Genomic DNA, 17536 nt, shown 5'->3' on the forward strand with positions numbered 1-17536 from the left:
AAGTAAATAAATAAAAATAGTGTATTTTAAAAAGCAAAAAAAGATGCTCAATGCCACGTGTCATTGGGGAACTTTACGTGAAAACAACAAGGGACACTACACACCTGCCACAACGGCCCAAATCCGGACCACGGACGCCACGCGCGCTGGGAGGACGCGAAGCACTCATTGCTGGTGGGGTGCAAAATGGTGTGGCCACTGTGGAGGACAGCTTGGTGGTGTCTTCCCAAACTAAGCACACTCTTTTTTTTTTTTTTTTTTTTTTTTTTTTTAACGTTTATTTGTTTTTGAGACAGAGAGAGAGAGCATGAACGGGGGAGGGTCAGAGAGAGAGGGAGACACAGAATCCGAAGTAGCTCCAGGTTTCGAGCTGTCAGCACAGAGCCCGACGCGGGGCTCAAACTCACGGACCGCGAGATCATGACCTGAGCCGAAGTCGGACGCTTCACCGACTGAGCCACCCAGGCGCCCCAAAGCACACTCTTACCATCGTGTCCAGCGATCAGGCTCTGTGGTAGTCAAACGAGTTGAAAACTTACGGTTGTACAAAAACCTGCACCCAGATCATAACTGCCCAAACTTGGAAGCAGCCAACATGCCCTTCAGTAGGTGATGGAGAAGTCAGCCACACGGTGGGCCATCCACACAATGGAGTGTGATGTGGCACTAAAAGGAAATGAGCTACCAAGCCATGATGCAGTTGGAGGGACCTTAGCTGCACATCACTGAGTGAAAGAGGCCAGAAAAGGCCACGTCTGGGGGCGCCCGGGGGGCTCAGTCGTTAAGCGTCCAGCTCTGGATTTCAGCTCGGGTCATGATCTCACGGTTTGAGCGTTCGAGCCCCACGGCGGGCTCCGTGCTGACAGCGTGGAGCCCGCTTGGGATTCTCTCTCCCTCTCCGTCTGCCCTCCCCCACTCTCCCTCTCCTCCTCCTCCTCCCCTGCTCATGTGGGAGCCCCCTCTCTCTCTGTCTCTCTCAAAATAAGTAAATAAACTTAAAAAGGAAAAGAAAAGGAAGGCTACATATGTATGCTTTCAGCCATAGGACATCTGCAAAAGGCGGAATGACCGCGACAGCGAAAGGACCAGTGGTGGCCAGGGGCGGGGCCAGGGGCGCGTCCCCAGGTGGGGACGTCAGGGCACCGGAAGCACTGTGTCTGGTACGTGACGGCGGGCCCGCGCCCTGACGCAGCTGTCCCAACCCACCCCGCGTGCAAGACCGCAGCTCGCTACAAACGCCGTGAGAACGACGTGTCCACACGGGGGCATCCGTCACAGCAAAGGCACCAGCCGGTGGGGACGCTGAGGGCGGAGGGGGCTCTGGGGGCCTATGGGAAATCCCTGCACCTTCTGCGCAAGTGCGCTGCAAACCGAAAGCTGCTTTATCAAAATCAACAACAACAACTTCTTTGGGTTTCGTAGGCCTAACGCCACGGTGGCTCTGCACCACGTGGGAAAGCCACCCCCGTCTCCCTCTTCTGCAGGGAGGGAGGACGCCTGGACGCACGGCCCGCTGCCCCTCCTGCACCGTTCTCCCCGCACGGTGCAGCCTCGGGCCCCACACACCTTTCTTGCTGCCGGGGCCGCGGTCGCCGGCCTCCCCGCTGCTGCCGCACTTGTGGTGCCTGACCACCCACTTGAGGATGCTGGAGGCCACCGTCCGCCGGAAGTCGTCTGAAAGGACACCCAGGCCTCGCCCCCTCTCCGGCCGGGGACCAGGGACCTCGGCCAGCACCAGCTGTCCTCGGCCCAGGCGCCCCACAGGCCTCACCTCCCCCTCGCTGCCTTCGAGGGGGCCGTTCCCTCTACCCCGGCCCCTCGTGGGCCCTGTCAACAGGCCCAGAAGCAGAACCCGCGCACTGCCTCTCTCCTGCTCGCCCCACCCCCCTGGGGCCACAGTGCATGGACGCCCTCACCACCTCCCCCTGCTCCTGTGCCCTCAGCCCCGCACAGAGGACAGAAGACCCCCGCAGACACACCAGGACCCTGACCACCCCAGGAGCCCGTCCGCACCTCCCTGGACATGCTGGCTCCCACAGCTCCTGGCGTGCATGGACCGAGGGGCTGGGCACAGGGGACAGCTCTGGGGATGCAGAGCTGGGGGCTGGCCTGGCTCGGAGCGCTGGCTCGTGCCCAGAGAGGCGGCCGGCACCCCCGTGAGCCAGCCCATACTCACCTCCCACCCGTGCCCTCGGGGAGGTCCGCAAGAGACTCCCACACCTTCTCACCAAAACTTGCCCTTCCTCATTGCAGAGGAAGCTGCCCCCCACCCCAACCCCACCCGCCCACCCGGCAGCTGCTGCCACATGGGAAACATCCGGAACCTGAGCTCCCTTCCCCAGCTTCCCCAGGACCTCAGAGCTTCTCTCCTGAGCCTCCTCTGTCCACCGGAACAAAGACCCTGAGCTCGCCTGCTGACCCGTAGCCCCTCTGCCCGTCACACTCAGGCACACTGCCCTCTGCGGCCCGGTCCCCTCCGAGCTCCTGCCCTCCGGGTCTCTCTGAGAGGCCCCTCCTCACCACTCTCTCCTCCCCTGCACCTCTCACCTCCAGCCCGCACAGACCCCACCTTGTCCTGCCTGTAGCCATCTGCTCCTGGGAGCTGCAGGGTGGGGTCAGATCACACGGCAGGGCAATGCCGTATCTCCATGGCCCCAGGCCCGTGCTCAGGAAACACAAGTTACCCCCAAAAGGGCAGTGCTCACCTGCCCTGACCTTCCCCTTCTCTCTCCTCCCTTGGCGGGTCAATCCAAGAGTCCTCCCTCTGTCCCCAGGCCAGAGCCTGTCACCCACAGGACCAGCCCCACGCCAGCCTCTCCCAGAAGCCCAGTCAGAACCAAGCTGCTGACGCTCGGCTCCACAGCCCCCGTCAGCCTCCTGCTTCCACCCTGCAGCTGCGGCCCATGGAAACGTCTGGACCGGCCCTCACCACGTGAGACGGAGCTGAGCCCCCGGGCCTTGGGACGGGACCGGTCCAGCCCTGCAGCTGCGGCCCAGCCCCCCCTCCCTTCCAAAGGCTTCCGCAGCCACCTCAGCGAGAAAGTGGGCCACAGAGGGGCCCTGGCCGCCTGACGCCCGGTGGCCTCGCCTCCAGCCACGGACTCACCCAGGAATTCTTGCTTCTCGTTCTCGGTGCAGAGGCCGTAGCAACGTGGGAAGAAGGAGTCAGGGTCGGCCTGGACGTACCACGGTAGGTTCCTCATGTTGACACACAGCCCGATCTCCAGAGACAGCGGCACGTCAGGCCCCCGCGGGCCGTGTGCTGGTCCACTCAGACCAGCCTGAACGCCCACCGGCCGGCAGCACCAGCTCCAAGGGGCTCTCGGGAGGCGGGGGTGCCCCCCCACCGGCCTCCCAGTCCCTCCTGCCCCCCGGTCAGCTGGTTGTGCTGGCCGACGTGCAGGCCAGGAGGAGACAGGGGTGGTAGGTCCTGTGCTCCCCTCCCAGGTGCCTAGATGGTGCTGGGCCCAGGCCCCAGGAAGGAGGGAGTGGGCTCGCTCATGGGCACACTCACGGCTGCCCCACAAAGGTAACACTGGCTGTTACACAGGCTTGGCAGTTTTGCACCCCACGGTCCGGCTCATTGCCCCACTTGGAAAAGAGTGCCAAGGGGCCGGGAAATGCAGCGCCCACTGGCTGCTGGGCACGCTGGTGGCTACTCTGCCAGGGGGTCTTTGTGGGGTTTCTGGCCTGACTGTGCCACCTGCGGGCACGGCCCACACCCCAGAGGAGGTCACCAGGAGGCCTGGCGAGGGTGTGTAGGGGCCAGACCCCCACGGGGAGCACTGGTGGCAGTGTCAGCCTCACCCCTGAGCCTCCGGGTTATCCCTGTTGCCAGGAAGCCCCTCTACCCAGCCTCTCCCGAGAGGATACATGCAGGCCTGTCCACCCTGGGCGGACCTCAGGCCCCTGAAGTAGCAGGGAGGGGGCCGTGGGACTGAAAGGGGGTGACAGGAGGGGCCGGAAGCCCCAGGGCAGGGGCGGTGGCCTGGCTCTCCCTCAGACCCAGAGCCCCTCCGGGGTGCAAAGCCCAGGTGGGGCTGTGCCGGTAACCCCCACCGCCCTGCCTGGGGTTTGGCCTGCGTGCCCAGAGGACAGTCACAGGCCAAAGGGCACTTGGGGCCCTGGGAGCAGCAGTGGGGCTGCTGAGGTGCTGAGGGACTCTGGACACCGAGACCGCATGGTGTGGCCTCTGACCAGGCAGCGGTCCCAGGGAGGAGCCCGGAGGTGACCAGTCCACGTGTCGTCCTCCCAGCCTCAGGGCCCTGGTGCCTGGGGCTCCTGTCCCGCCAGCCTCCCCGCCAGCCCTCCCACTCACCTTGGTGGTGAAGGAAGCCGTCTTCCCATAGTGATTCAGCATCTGGTCACAGCTCAAGCTGTGATAGTCAACGACATCCCTTTTGATGGTCCAGAGGAAGTACGGCATTTCGTTTTTGACCAACCTGGACTGGCAAGAAAAAAAAACCCTCATCAAAACCCAACATCCAAGGTTCATATCTTTGGGTGTTGGGGTGTCAGTAAGAGTGAAGGAAATCAGATTTTAAATGACACTTAAAGTGTGTATTCTGTGATTCTCGTCTGGAAAGCTAGAGACACCTGTTCCCTGAGGGCCTACTATGTGCTGTGCTGGGAGCAACCAGCACACAGGGGCCCTGCTCTCAAGAAACAAGTGCGGGGCTCTGGCTGGCAGCTGCAGGGGCACCAAAAGTGTGCGGCTGAGTGAGGTGTGAGCTGCCTGCCCATGGATGCCCACGTGAGGTTTGGGGACATGCCACACGTGGGCACGGGGTGAACTCTCTGCTTCGTGGCCTGGGTGACCATGGGAGACGGCCTCCCCCCCTCCTCCCCACTCCCGCCGAGCAAGAGGCAGGGCCACTGAGCTAGACCCAGGGTGGCCTTGGCGGCTATGCTTTTGTTCACAAGTAGAAGCACCTGTTTGGTCAAAATATCTCACCAACGAGATACAAGGAAAGGAAAACATTGTCCAAAATTCTGACACCCTCAAGACCCTTCAGGGTCATTCCGAGCAGACCAGCATTTGAGGGCACACCTAATGTTCTGCAACGCAGCCTGGCCTGCCTGGACCCCATGTGAGGGCAGGACCGGGCTCCCCCCACCCCAATGCCAACACGAGCGCCCAGAGGGAGCCGGGAGCTGGCCAGCAGCATCAGTTCCTAAAACCCATCCCAGTGCTGGACGCATGGCCTTCCCTCCTACTCCAGAGTGACGGCTAGCTTTTGTTGCCACTTTCTGGTGCAAGTCCCATTTGTTGTTCAAATGTGGGACGGACTGTCTTAGCAGGGCGTGGACCTTCAGCCCCCTGACTCCACACGGCGCCTCCTCGGGGTTCCCCGAGTCAACTCTGGAGCTTAGTGTCTGCATCCGGGGCTGGGCCCACTTCCCCGTGTGTCCGTTCACTGCTCCTCTGTGAGCCCTGCACACGTTCTGGACCTTAGATCTCCCCAGGTCCGTGGAGTGCCCCGCTCTGGCTGGCCTCCCGGCCGCCCTCAGGGGTCTTCCGGGGACCCAGAAGACCTGTCCTCCTTCCAACCGTGGGAGGTATCAGCTGTCTTCCTTGTGGAGCTGTTGGGCAGGGTTTTACCTTTCTCCCCTCCCCCACATCAGGCAACTTGCAACGTCCCCCCCTCGCCCCCCACCCCGGCAGGTGCACGGTCTCCCAGTGCTGTCTCCAGGAGCCGCTGCTTCTTCAGCGCTGACCTTGCTCGTTGACCTGGGTGAGGCCCCACAAGCCCGGCCCTGCTCTGCACCTGACTCCGCCTCCCGCCTGCGCACCCCTGTCCGCACCATCGCGGCCTCACCAAGTGGCCTGTGTGCCCTCCTGCCTGCTCTGGTCCTTTCCCACGGCTTCCACAGAGTTGTAGCCACAGCTTGTCTCCTTGCACGCATGCGCACACATGGACACACGCAAGCACGTGCACGGGGCACACACAAGCACATGAACAAGGGCATGTACAGACGAACACGAGCACGCACACAGGTACACACATACACACGGGAGAGCAGGAGCATACGGACACACAGGAGAAGGCGCGCACATGCCCCGCCCCCCCCCCCCCCCCCCCCCCCCCCCGCAATGAGCCCGTGCACGGATGCACACCAGCAAGCGCACGCATATGTGTCCTGCAGCCTGGCCTGCCTGGCCTTGTCGCCTGTCCCCAGGACACCCGGAAGGTGACAGTGTGAGGAGGCGGGGGGACCTACCATCACATCGTGGATGTCATCTGTCTTCTCCGAAGCCGCTTCTTGGTTTTCTCTGCCTTCCGCACGTTTCTGTTCTGCAAACACGACACCCGGAGAGTCGTCAGCACGGCAGGGCCCCGCGGCCACAGCGCACTCTCGACTCCTCAGCAACCTTCCGGGGCCCGGGCCACTTCCGCCCGTCTGAGCTGAGCGTCAGCCGCACGAACCCTCCACCGGGGGCTCAGCGCCAGGGTCGCGGACCGGCGTGGGGCGGGGCGGCCTTCGTGGCGCAGAGGGGCTCGGGGAGCGGGCAGGGGGCCTGGGCTTTGATGTGCAGAGCGGGCCTGCGCAGACCCCAGGGACTGAGGGTGCACCTGCCGTCTGCGGAGCGGAGCGGGAGGCGGGGCCTCGGGCAGGGCGAGCCGGGGAGAGGCCAGAGGAGGGCCGGGCAGGGCGGGGTGGGGGCGGGTGCTGAAGGAGCCTGGCAACTGGGCAGACCCGGGAGGACGACGCCTGGCATGGGCAGTGGGACACTGAGAAGCAAGCAGACCAGGGCGTGAGAGCACACGCGCAGTGCGTGGTCACCTGCGGAAGGCAGGCCAGGAGGGTGACGGGGACACATGGGGCGGAGGCCCAGGACACAGGCCCTGCGGCCAGAACAGCATCTCCGGGGCAGTGTGACTCATCTGGTCCTCTGACAGACACACACGTGCCTTACTCCGAGAGACATGACGCCTTCGATACTCTACCTGTCACCCCCACACCGTCATCGTCCACATTCAGGAGGACCTTGGGCAGAAAGTGGTACTTCTTCTCCACCCAGCCCTTTCTTCGGAGGGCGGCCCGTATCACTGGGTAGTGCCCGTAGATGGAGAAAATCTTCTTTTCCTCAAATTGCAAGAGCATATTTTAAATGAAAGAATCGAAAGACAAGGCAGCTAATTCTCTGAGAGGAGCCTTCAGAGCAGGAGGGACAGACAGACTGCACCAGCAGGTGGGATGACACTCACGTCCTGCTCCAAGGAAACACCCGGAAACACCCAGAACGCACACACACGGGCATGGGGCTGGGTCCTCCTCTGTGGTGTGTGTCCACTTCGTGGGCCTTGCACACATGGGCCTCACACGCACAAAGGCTCAGAGGTGCAGCACAAGCAGGACCAGGGGTGTAGCCTCAGCTCAGGGCAGGTCTGGGTCTGGAAGGTGGGCCTGGGGCGGCAGAACCTGGAGGGGGTGCGATCCACACTCTCTCTTCTCGACGAAGGCAACAGTCCCTCATGCTTGGGGGTGAGAGGATGGGTGCCTGAGGTTTAAGGAGGGATGAGGGGGAGGAGTCGTTCATCCACCCAGGAAGGGCCTGAGGGACAGGAGTGCCAGCACCAGGACGGCTGGGGACTCCTCCAGTCACTGTGGGAATGAACGCAGATGCCTGGGCACCAGGCAGGCAGCTGGCAGCTGGTGGAGTGTACCTAGGCTTTCGCAGCTGGGGGATGGGAGAGTAATGGTCATGCTGGAGCCCCTGGGTCTCATGCTGCTGAGGGCACAGCCTGGACACATTCACCTGCGTTAGGGTCACAGAGGGTGACAGCTGCAGGGCAGTCAGGAAACAGGTGCATAGTCAGCAGTGAGCTTAGGGCCTTGCGAGTTTGTGGGAGCAGGCAGAGAGGGCAAGTGGCTCAAGCTCACTGGTGTCCCTGATTAGCTGACTGAATTGACCAGAAGACAGACTATCCTGGGTGGGCCTGACCTAATCAGATGCACCTCTTAAAAGGGGGTCCAGGGCTTCCCTGAAGTTGGAGATTCAAAGCAGGAGAGACCTTGCCCCATTGCTAGCTCTGAAGAAGCCAGTTCTACGGCCACAAGGGAATGAATCCTGCCAACAAGCCCAGGGAGCCCGGAGGTAGGTCCTTCTCCAGTTGAGACTCCGGATGAGACCCCGGCCCAGCTGATGCCTCATTTCAGCCTTGAGAGACCCTAAGCGGAGGACCCCACAGAAGCTGTGAGATAACAAATGTTTAAGCGGCTAAGTTCACAGTGATTTGTTACACAGCCCTGATAGCTAACACATGCTAGGATGTGTCCACACCCGGGAACACATACGATAAAGCGTGTGCCTGGGACTAGAAGCCGTGAGTTCAAGTTCCAGCACCCACGTGACAGACCCAGCAGGTCAGAGGGCCTCTCCGAGCCTCCTTCCACTCAGAAAATCTGTCCAAAGTCTGTCCTCGCCGCCCACAGGACTGTGCACCAGGACAGAGGGATGTGGACAAACTTGGCCACAGAGGGGCTGCCCTGATGGAGAGGTGGGCAGGGAACATGACCACTGACCACCTGCGAGAGTGTCAGCACCCTGTGCCCCAGCAAGACCTCCTGGCCACCCCAACACCTGGCTTGCTTATAGTTAAATTGAACAACTTTAGGAAAGCTAATTAATTTTAATCGACAGAATACAGTTCCTCGGGGAACTACAGAGTATAAGACCTGTAACATGTAAGAGAGGGGAAATGGAATTTTAAAAGTCATCGGTCTACAAGGAGGCACACAATGAGGGGGAAGCCGGGCAGCCAGGAAAAACTGAGTGGGTCAAGGAGACGGGACACATGGGGATGCCTGAGGACAGCAGGACCGCACTTACAGATACACGCAGCAAAGGCTCCGTGTTTAAGGAGTTTTAAAAATCTCAATCAATGCTGTTTACAAGAGAAAATCAAAAGCCTGAGCCTACAGACAGGTAGAACATAAAAGGATCTAAATATGAGACAAAACATCCTTAGGGACAAATAAACCACTAAAGAAAATCATCCCATAATTTACCAAAAGAGTCACCTCACCAGGAAGGTACTTCTGTACGCAGCCACTCAGAGGGCTGTAACGGCATAAAGCCAAAACTGACCTTCCCACAAAGTGAAGGAATCCACGGTTATCACCGGGCGTTGACCAGCTTCTCTCCCGGACCAGAGATTGCAACAAGACTCCAAGACCTGAGCACATAACCATCTCGGCCCTGACGACTCTGAATGGAGAACCCGCACCGGCCTTCACGTGAACGCACACGATGCCGGGCACACAGCGAGTCGGAACCCACGTCAACGGAATAGCACTATGCAGATGACATTCTCACCCACGGCGCGCCCGTGCTAGAAATCAGCAACAAAATACATAGAAAAGCCTCACAAGGATGGACATTAACTATGCTTTTAAGTAACCCACAATCAAGGGAAAGGAATCTATGAATTACAGAATACTTTGAACTACATCTCAACAAGAGTACTATGAAAACTTGAGAAATCAGGGGCGCCTGATTGATTGAGCGTCTGACTTGGGCTCAGGTCACGATCTTGAGGTTCGTGAGCTCCAGCGCCACATCGGGCTCCCTGCTGTCAGCATGGAGCCTGGAGCCTGCTTCTAAGATCCTCTGTCTCCCTCTCTCTCTCTCACACTGTCTCAAAAATAAATATTAAAAAAAAAAAAAAAAGCTTGTGAAATCAGCTAACGCAATACTTAAAGGGATATTTGTAGCCCAAATGTTCACATGTTTTTAGGTTTCGGTAGAAAACCTGAAAATTAATGAGCTGGCATGGTTCCATTGGCATGAAACCCCAGAGAGCACGCCAGGCGGCCACCAGGACCAGGCCGGTGGCGGCAGGCGCCCCGTCACAGTGCAGTGGCTGTGGTCTGGCTGCGCACACTCGGTGCACCCAGCCGGTCACACGCGGGCCGTGCGTTCACACTTTGGAAGCACATTTTGTGTGTGATGTGCTGAGCTCCTCTGAGCTCCTGTGTGCCCAGCCTTCTGAGCTGGGCAGGGTAAAGCCAGAGAACGCAGGCTTTTCCCCAGCGAGGGCAGCCCTCTGCCCCCACAAAAGATCACCAGCAGTTTCCTCAATCCCAGCCACCTGGGGGCTGGCACTGGGGAGCCAGGGCAGAACCAAGGCTGGTGGAGGCGAGGGCAGCAGGGGAGCCGAGGGCCTCAAAGGCGACCCAGTCCCTCTCCAAATTCCTAAGTAAATCTCCGTGTTTAAGAAGTACCCCCGCCTCGGGGCGCCCGGCTGGCTCAGTCCGAAGAGCATGGGACTCTTGATCTCAGGGTGGTGAGTTCGAGCCCCTCTCCGGGTGTAGAGCTTACTTACATCAATGAAACTTTAAAAAAAGGTGCTCCCCACCCCCAGCCCCCCCAGCCCCAAAGCGCATTTTACCTTGATGGCCTTTTCTGTTAATTGTCTTGCTATTTTGTATCTGTCTGATTTAGGGGAAGATGTCAAGTCTTGGGAAATTCCTCGTTTTAATTCTGCAGAAGAGAAACAGGCGTCAAGGCAAAGGTAAAAGCACACAGGTGACACTTGGGAAGGAGCCCTAATCATAGAAGCCCCACCCCCACCCCCGTGGCCCTCCTCCCAGCCCGCCTCCCCCCCCAACCCTGGCCCCCACACCCTCCTCCTGCAACTCCTCAGCCCCTCCCCAGGCTGCACTGTGGGCAGCTCTGGCTGGGGCACCCTCTCTCCTTCTGGAGACCATGACCCCAACTCACCCTAACCCCACCCCCAACCCCCACCTGTCCAGGTCAGCCCTACCTTCCACCAGCCCCTCCCTGCTCCTGTCCCTGACTCTGGCCACCAGACTCCCATCAGCACACACCCAGTTTTAGTGCAAACGCCTTAAAAATTCAAATGAAAACCTTCCTCTCTGCAGGCCACCGTCCTGCACACTCCTGCCTTCAGCCTCCCTCCACACCCTCACCTTCTGGGCTCCACCATGGACACGGCTCGTGCAAAAGTCACACACACACAAGCTGGTCCCATGGTCACTCCCCTGGGCCCCCCTTCCCCTCCTCACTGTGGCCCCTCCTCTCTCTCCACACCCTAACCTTGGAGGTGCCCAGGCCTGGGCCTCAGACTCCATGCTGTGCTGTCCCTACCCACTCCCTGGGCCATCTCATCCTGTCTGGTGGCTTTAAATTCCAGTGTCCCCAGGCCCCTGGAATGTGTGCCTTCCATGCAGACCACCCGGCCTCCTGAACCCTCCTGGACGCCTGGTGCCTGGATATCCCAGGAGCATCGGAGGCGGGGCTAGCCAGCAGCAGACATCCACCCACCCCCCACCCCCCATCCTTCGCCCTGTGGAGCCACGCGGCCCATCAATACAGACAAAAGCAGCAGAGCCATTCGGTGGGGATGCTGTTCTAACAACTACACGTCCACGTGGAGAAAGCAAATCCCACCCCCACCTGACAACACACACAATTAATTTGAAGTCGATCACGGGCCTCAGTGTGAATGCTGGGCACAAAGCGGCCGGCAGAAAGCACCGCCCTGGGTCAGGCAAAAATCCCTGAGAGGTACACAGAAAGCACTAACTGTAAAAGTTGAAATTGGTGAAGTGAAAACGTTCGGCTGTGTTAAGGAAGTGGAAAGATAGAAAGCATGGATCGGGGGAAAAATATTCACAATGTGTCTATCAGACGAAGCCCGACACAAAAGGCGACAATGAGTGGTTCCGTCTACGTGAGGTTCCGGAGCAAGATTAACCCATGGAGACAAAAGCCAGAACAGGGGAGGGAGTGGGGGGGAGGGGGAGGGCACGAGGAAACTGCCCGTGGCACCAACAGTCCAACAGCATCGCCTTGGAACGCGCGACGCCAGGCTCAGCAGAACGACAGGCAAGAAACGGAAGCCACGGAAGCCACGGAAGCCACAGGCACACGTCGTGCAGGCACAGCCACCAGGAACTGACAGAAACTCAAGCTAGGGGCAGTGAGGACTAAGATCTTCAGGACAGCGCCTCGTGAACACACACGGGGCCCCTGCTCAACAGCTGACACGCACGCGACCTCCAGGACGCAGGGAGCGTGGGTTAAAATAGACCGTAGAGAGGCTCTGGTTTGTCCTCTGGCCACAGAGCAATGAACTGAGGAGTCAGCGACAGAACAGAATGTCTCAGAAAACTCCTGCGCGTTTAATACACAGATCCTAATACACACGTGTCAGGGAGGCAGAGGGGAAAGGGCTGCATAGTGTTGCCCAAATGATAATTAAAACACCAAGTATCAAACCTCATGGGCTGAACTTAAGTTGTATTTACAGACGTTTTTAGCTGCAGATGCATATATTCAAAAATAATAAAAGCTAAAAGGAATGAGTTAAAAGCATCCATCTGAAGACCTTAGAAAGAATGCTAAATTTAAGCCCAAAGATATTACAAGAAAATGAATAGAAAGGAGACGTTAATAAATTATTTTTTTAAATCCAATAAAGAGGATGGGGGCGACTGGGTGGCTCAGCTGGTTAAGCATCCGACTTGGGCTCAGTTCATGATCTCGTGGTTCGTAAGTTCGAGCCCCACATCAGGCTCTGTGCTGACAGCTCGGAGCCTGGAGCCTGCTTCGGATTCTGGGTCTCCCTCTCTCTCTGCCCCTCCCCTGTTCACACTCTGTCTCTCTCTCTCTCTCTCTCTCTCAAATAAGGATTAAAAAATATTTTTTTAATCCAATAAAGAGGCTTAATCAAGCCAAAGGTTTAAAACTAACAAAATTAATAAACAATTGGTGAGATCAACTAATAAAAAAGAGAAAAGGCATAAAAATGTAATTAAAAACCTTCCCATAAGTAAAACTCCAGGGCTAATGGCTTCATGGGTGAATGCTACCCAACACTTAATCTTGTACAACTCGTTTCGAGAGGAGAAAAAGTGTGGCCGTGCCTTACTTGTTTTGTGAGGCCAGCGTGTTACAGGCCAGTGTGACTGAAACCACAGATGACAGAATCATACACAAACGAGGAGCAAACTGCACCCAGCGATGCAGAGCACAGTCACTACGTCACGGCCACGGCCATGCAGTCTCAAGGCTGCGTGAGAAAAGCAAACCCTGATTCACCAAGTGAAGAGAGGAAGAAAAATCATAAATCCCATCCCAACAGACACGGAAAGGTCTTCATAGGCCCTGATTTCCCTTCAGGCTGCAAGCTCTTGGTGGACTAAGACACCCACAATCGGCCTGGCAGTGACCCTCGTGGCACCGGCCTTTGGTTTCTAAGCGCGCCCGGCCCTGAACCCGAGGGCCCGGGCCCCAGGAGAGCTGGGATTCCCGGTCGGGGACACCGGACGCCCCAGGCGATACAGGGCATCTTGACGCACTTACAGCCTGGATGGAGGGACAGCAAAGAGATGTAGAAGGGGAACACAGAGGCAGGGGGCTGAGTGTGGACCGCCAGAGTATCACAAAACGTGATGGTGACCGGCCAGACATGGTGCAGACGTCCGGAAAGATTCTCAGAGGTGAGAAAGCCACAACAGAACCCTCACCTGAGGCCGTCAGGGAGGCCTGGCATTCCAGCGGCTTCCCTGGGAACCCATAACTGCCGGGCACAAACAGGCACCGAAGCAGACCTTCTGGAAGGACACGGACTTCGCAGAGGCCAAGGAGGCCTGCCCGTGAGGGAAGCACTTCTCACAGACCGCAGCTCATCACCTCCTCGATGCGGAGAAACGGCCATTCACGCGAGGGCCACCAAGGGCAGCTGGAGCCAGGGGGAAGGTGAGCGGGTGCCAGAGCTGGGGCCGGGGCCGCCACAGCCCACAGCATCGTCATGGTGCCCCTCCTACCCCCTGCCCAGGCCTCCTTCCCTCAGGACTTTGCAGGCACTGATCCAGGAGACCTCGGCCCAGTCCCACCTCAGAGGGATTCGCTAGGGAACCCCCCCACCCCCACCCCCACCCCACACAGGGGACGTGGACAGTCACCAGGTGCCATAGCACCACCCCTCCTGTGGCCTCGCGGAAGGCTGCTCTACGAGGGAGGGGTGCGGACGGCACTGCTCCAGTGACTGGTGGGGGCACTGCTGACGGGGCAGCCAGACACGGTGGGCAAATCAGGGGCACAGCGCCACCCCCAAAGGAGCCTTGACAAAATACTCAACCCAAATCTCATCAAGCCTCCGGAGCTCATCTCCAGATCACGAGGGTCATGCCGGCGACAGAGGAGGAGAGGAGACCACCATGCGGCAACAGCCGGACAAGTCCCAAAGGTAGGACTGTCTACACAACAAGAGGCTATTCTATTCAGTAAGTCTAGCTCTTGAAAGCACAAGGCAAGAGAAGGGTAAAAGATAGTTGAGAGACAGGACTGCCTAATGCAGTGGGTGGCCCTTGACCAGATCCTGATTTGAACAAACCAGCTCTGGGCCTTGCTGGGGAAATACAAATATATTCTGGGCATTGGATTTTATTAAGGAATTATTGTCCCTCTTATCAAATGGGAAAAAAGAGTTTAGTTATGTAAAAAATGTCATTTCTAGAGACACTTAGTGAATATTTAGATACATACTAATGTTTACTTATCAATAATAAGAAAACTTAATAAAATCATTATTAAAAACAAAAGAGAGACGGTCTCTAATATCAAGAGGATCAATTTGTCAGGAAGAAATAAAAGTTCCAAATGGGCATAAACTTCACTGTATATAAAAATATAAGTAGGCAAGGCTAAAAAAAAAGACATAGAAAATCCACAATCATATTGATATTGGACCTACTTCTCAGTAAATGAAAGATTAAACAAAGAATCAGTAGACTGTAGCAGGTTTGAACATCATGATCAACCAGCTGCATTTAAATGATGTACATAGACACCATGTTCCACAACTTGAGACACATATTTTCTTCCCTTAACGTGTCTTCCAATATAGATTGCATCCTAGACCATAGAGTCTCAATAAATTTCAAAGGATTGAAATGATATAGATTAAGTTCTCTGAAAACTCTTAAATCAAACTAGAAATTAATAACAAAACATAACCAGAATTTTCTCAAATGTTCAAGTTAAGTGGTACACTTTAAAAATTAAACATAGACCAAAGGAGAAATCAAGTGAAAACTCAAAAATGACTTGAGTTGAATGATAATAAAAATATGACATTTCAAAGCACTATAATGCAGCTAAAACAGGGATTAGAGAGAAATTTATAAATTTAAACTCATATATTAGAAAACAAATTGAAAACTATCTAATCTACCATCCCAAGAGGCTAGCAAGAACAATTAAACAAAAAGAACGAAGACAGAAACAATGAAGAACAGAATTCAATTAAACAAAAAACCTAAGTGCCCTAGAGAAAATTATTAATAAACCAAAAGTTGGATCTTTGAAACAATTTTTAAATTGACAAATATCTAAATAGCTCAAGAAAAAAGAAAACACAAATTATCAATATCAAGAATTAAAAAGGGGACATCATTACTTATTGTACAGATATTAAAATGATAATAAGATATTATAAACATCCCCATGCCAATAATTTGACAGTTCATATGAAATAAACATTTTCCTTGAAAAATACAGCTTTATCAAAACTGACATAAAATGGGAAATCCAGGTAAGCTTATTTCTGATAAAGAAATTAATTCCATAATTAAAAAGTTTCCTACAATGAGAACTCCAGGTCTATATGGCATCACAGATCAATCTTTCCAAACATTGGGAGGTGAAATACCTTATATAAGCCATTTCATTGACTAGGGAAATAAGAAACCCTTTCAACTCTTTTTAGGTGGTCATAAATTTAACACCAAAACCTAACAAGGACATTACAAGAAAAGAATAGTACAGCCAATCTCATTAATAAAAATAGGAGTATAAGTCTTAAAAATTTGTACATCAAATCCAGTGACATATAAAATACATGACCACGTGAAGTTTATTCCAGGAATACAAAGTTGGTTTATATTTGAAAATTCATGAACATAATCCACCACATTAACAGACTAAAAGAAAAAAAACATATATCATCATCTAAACAGATGAAGAAATCATGTGATAAAATGTAATAACTATTCATTTTATCACATGTAATAATTCTTCATTTTAAAATTCTCAGTAAGCCAGGAATAAAAGGGAAATTCCTTTAAAGTTTGTAGCAACATCATACTTCGTGGTGAAATACTGAGCACTTTTCCCCTCAGTGTGGGAACAAAAAAAAGACGTCCAGTATATTATTTCTATTCAACATCATACTGAAAGTACTAGCCAATGCAATAATGCAAGAAAAGGAAATAAAAGGTATAAAGACTGAAAAGATTTGTAGATGATGATTGTATACCTAAGAAATCTAAATGAATCTACTACCTATTAGAATTAGTAAGCAAAGTCACCAAATGCCAAGTCCGTATATCAGAGTTAATTGTGTTCCTATATACTGGGAACAATTAGAAAATGAAACTCAATAATGTGATCTCTAAAAAAACATCAAGTATCTAGGAGTAAATTTAACACAAGAGATCTTCCATTCCTGTACCCTGACGACTACAAAATACTATTGATAAGAATTAAAGAACTAAATGTTCTTGGGTTGGAAGACTCAATATTGATAAAATGTTAATTTTCACCCAGATTGATCCATAGATTCATTGTAACCAAAATTAAATCCTAGCAGGATTTGTGTGTGTGTGTGTGTGTGTGTGTGTGTGTGTGTGTGTGTGTGTGTGTAGGGGGTGGGGGTTAAATTAACAATTTAATTCTAAAACTTACATGGTGTGTAAGAAAACCTTAACAAGTCTTGAATGATGAAGTCATACTATGAAATATTATGACTTATTATGAAGCTACTGGAATTAAAACAGGGTAGTATGGACTCAGGATAGGCAGAGAGATCAATGAAACAGAATGGAGAACAAAAAGTAGGACTATGTCTGATTTTCCACAAAGATGACATTGTTTACAGGGCACAAACTGGGTCAATTAGATAGTCATATGGGGGAAGAGTGAACATTTGCCCTCTGACCCTTACCTCACTCCATACAATATAGTGAATCCCTATGAATTGTGGAGGTAGAGGTGAAATGTAACATTATAAGGTTTCTAAAGGAAAACATGGGATGCTATTTTCTGGACAATGGAGTGAGTACAGATTTCCTAGTAAGATTCAAAAACCACTAACTATAGAAGAAAAGATCGACAGTTACACTTCCTTACAATTAAGAGGTTCTGATTCTCAAAAGTAATCAAGTGGCTGAAAACACCAGCCACGGGCTACCAGAAAGTATTTATGTCTAGCTGAGAAAGAACTGGTATCCTGAATAGACGAGGCATTCCTACAACTCAGTAAGACCCACAACCCAATCTAATAATGGCCAAAAAACTGGAAAAGGCACTCCACAAAAGAGCCCCACATGGCGAGCAAGCACATGAAAAGAGCTTGATATCTCTTTGGGAGATGTAAAATTGAGCTTGACCCTCTTTGGGAGGGTAAAATTGAAACCACGGTGAGGTGCCATTACACACCCACCCGATGTCCAAAATGAACAGGACAATATCTATTACTGGCCTGGATGTGGAGCCACTTGG

General features: G+C 54.0%; 1 protein-coding gene across 9 annotated transcripts in view; it reads right to left on the bottom strand.

Annotated features, from left to right (window-relative positions):
• Positions 1 to 17536, bottom strand: part of TTLL8 (tubulin tyrosine ligase like 8) — a 66984-nt gene that overhangs the window by 48222 nt on the left and 1226 nt on the right. For 8 of the 9 annotated variants that reach the window (XM_042948165.1, XM_042948164.1, XM_042948163.1 and 5 more), the window contains 6 exons: positions 10398 to 10489; positions 6951 to 7089; positions 6223 to 6296; positions 4319 to 4447; positions 3107 to 3221; positions 1567 to 1674 (listed from right to left, as the gene is read on the bottom strand). In XM_042948165.1, the coding sequence (XP_042804099.1) occupies positions 1567 to 1674; positions 3107 to 3221; positions 4319 to 4447; positions 6223 to 6296; positions 6951 to 7089; positions 10398 to 10489 (657 nt within the window). The remainder of the gene's footprint in view (positions 1 to 1566; positions 1675 to 3106; positions 3222 to 4318; positions 4448 to 6222; positions 6297 to 6950; positions 7090 to 10397; positions 10490 to 17536) is intronic. The other variant, XM_042948167.1, reaches the window with a different exon arrangement.

The sequence above is a fragment of the Panthera leo genome, chromosome B4 (genome assembly GCF_018350215.1).
Source record: "Panthera leo isolate Ple1 chromosome B4, P.leo_Ple1_pat1.1, whole genome shotgun sequence".
NCBI lineage: Eukaryota > Metazoa > Chordata > Mammalia > Carnivora > Felidae > Panthera > Panthera leo.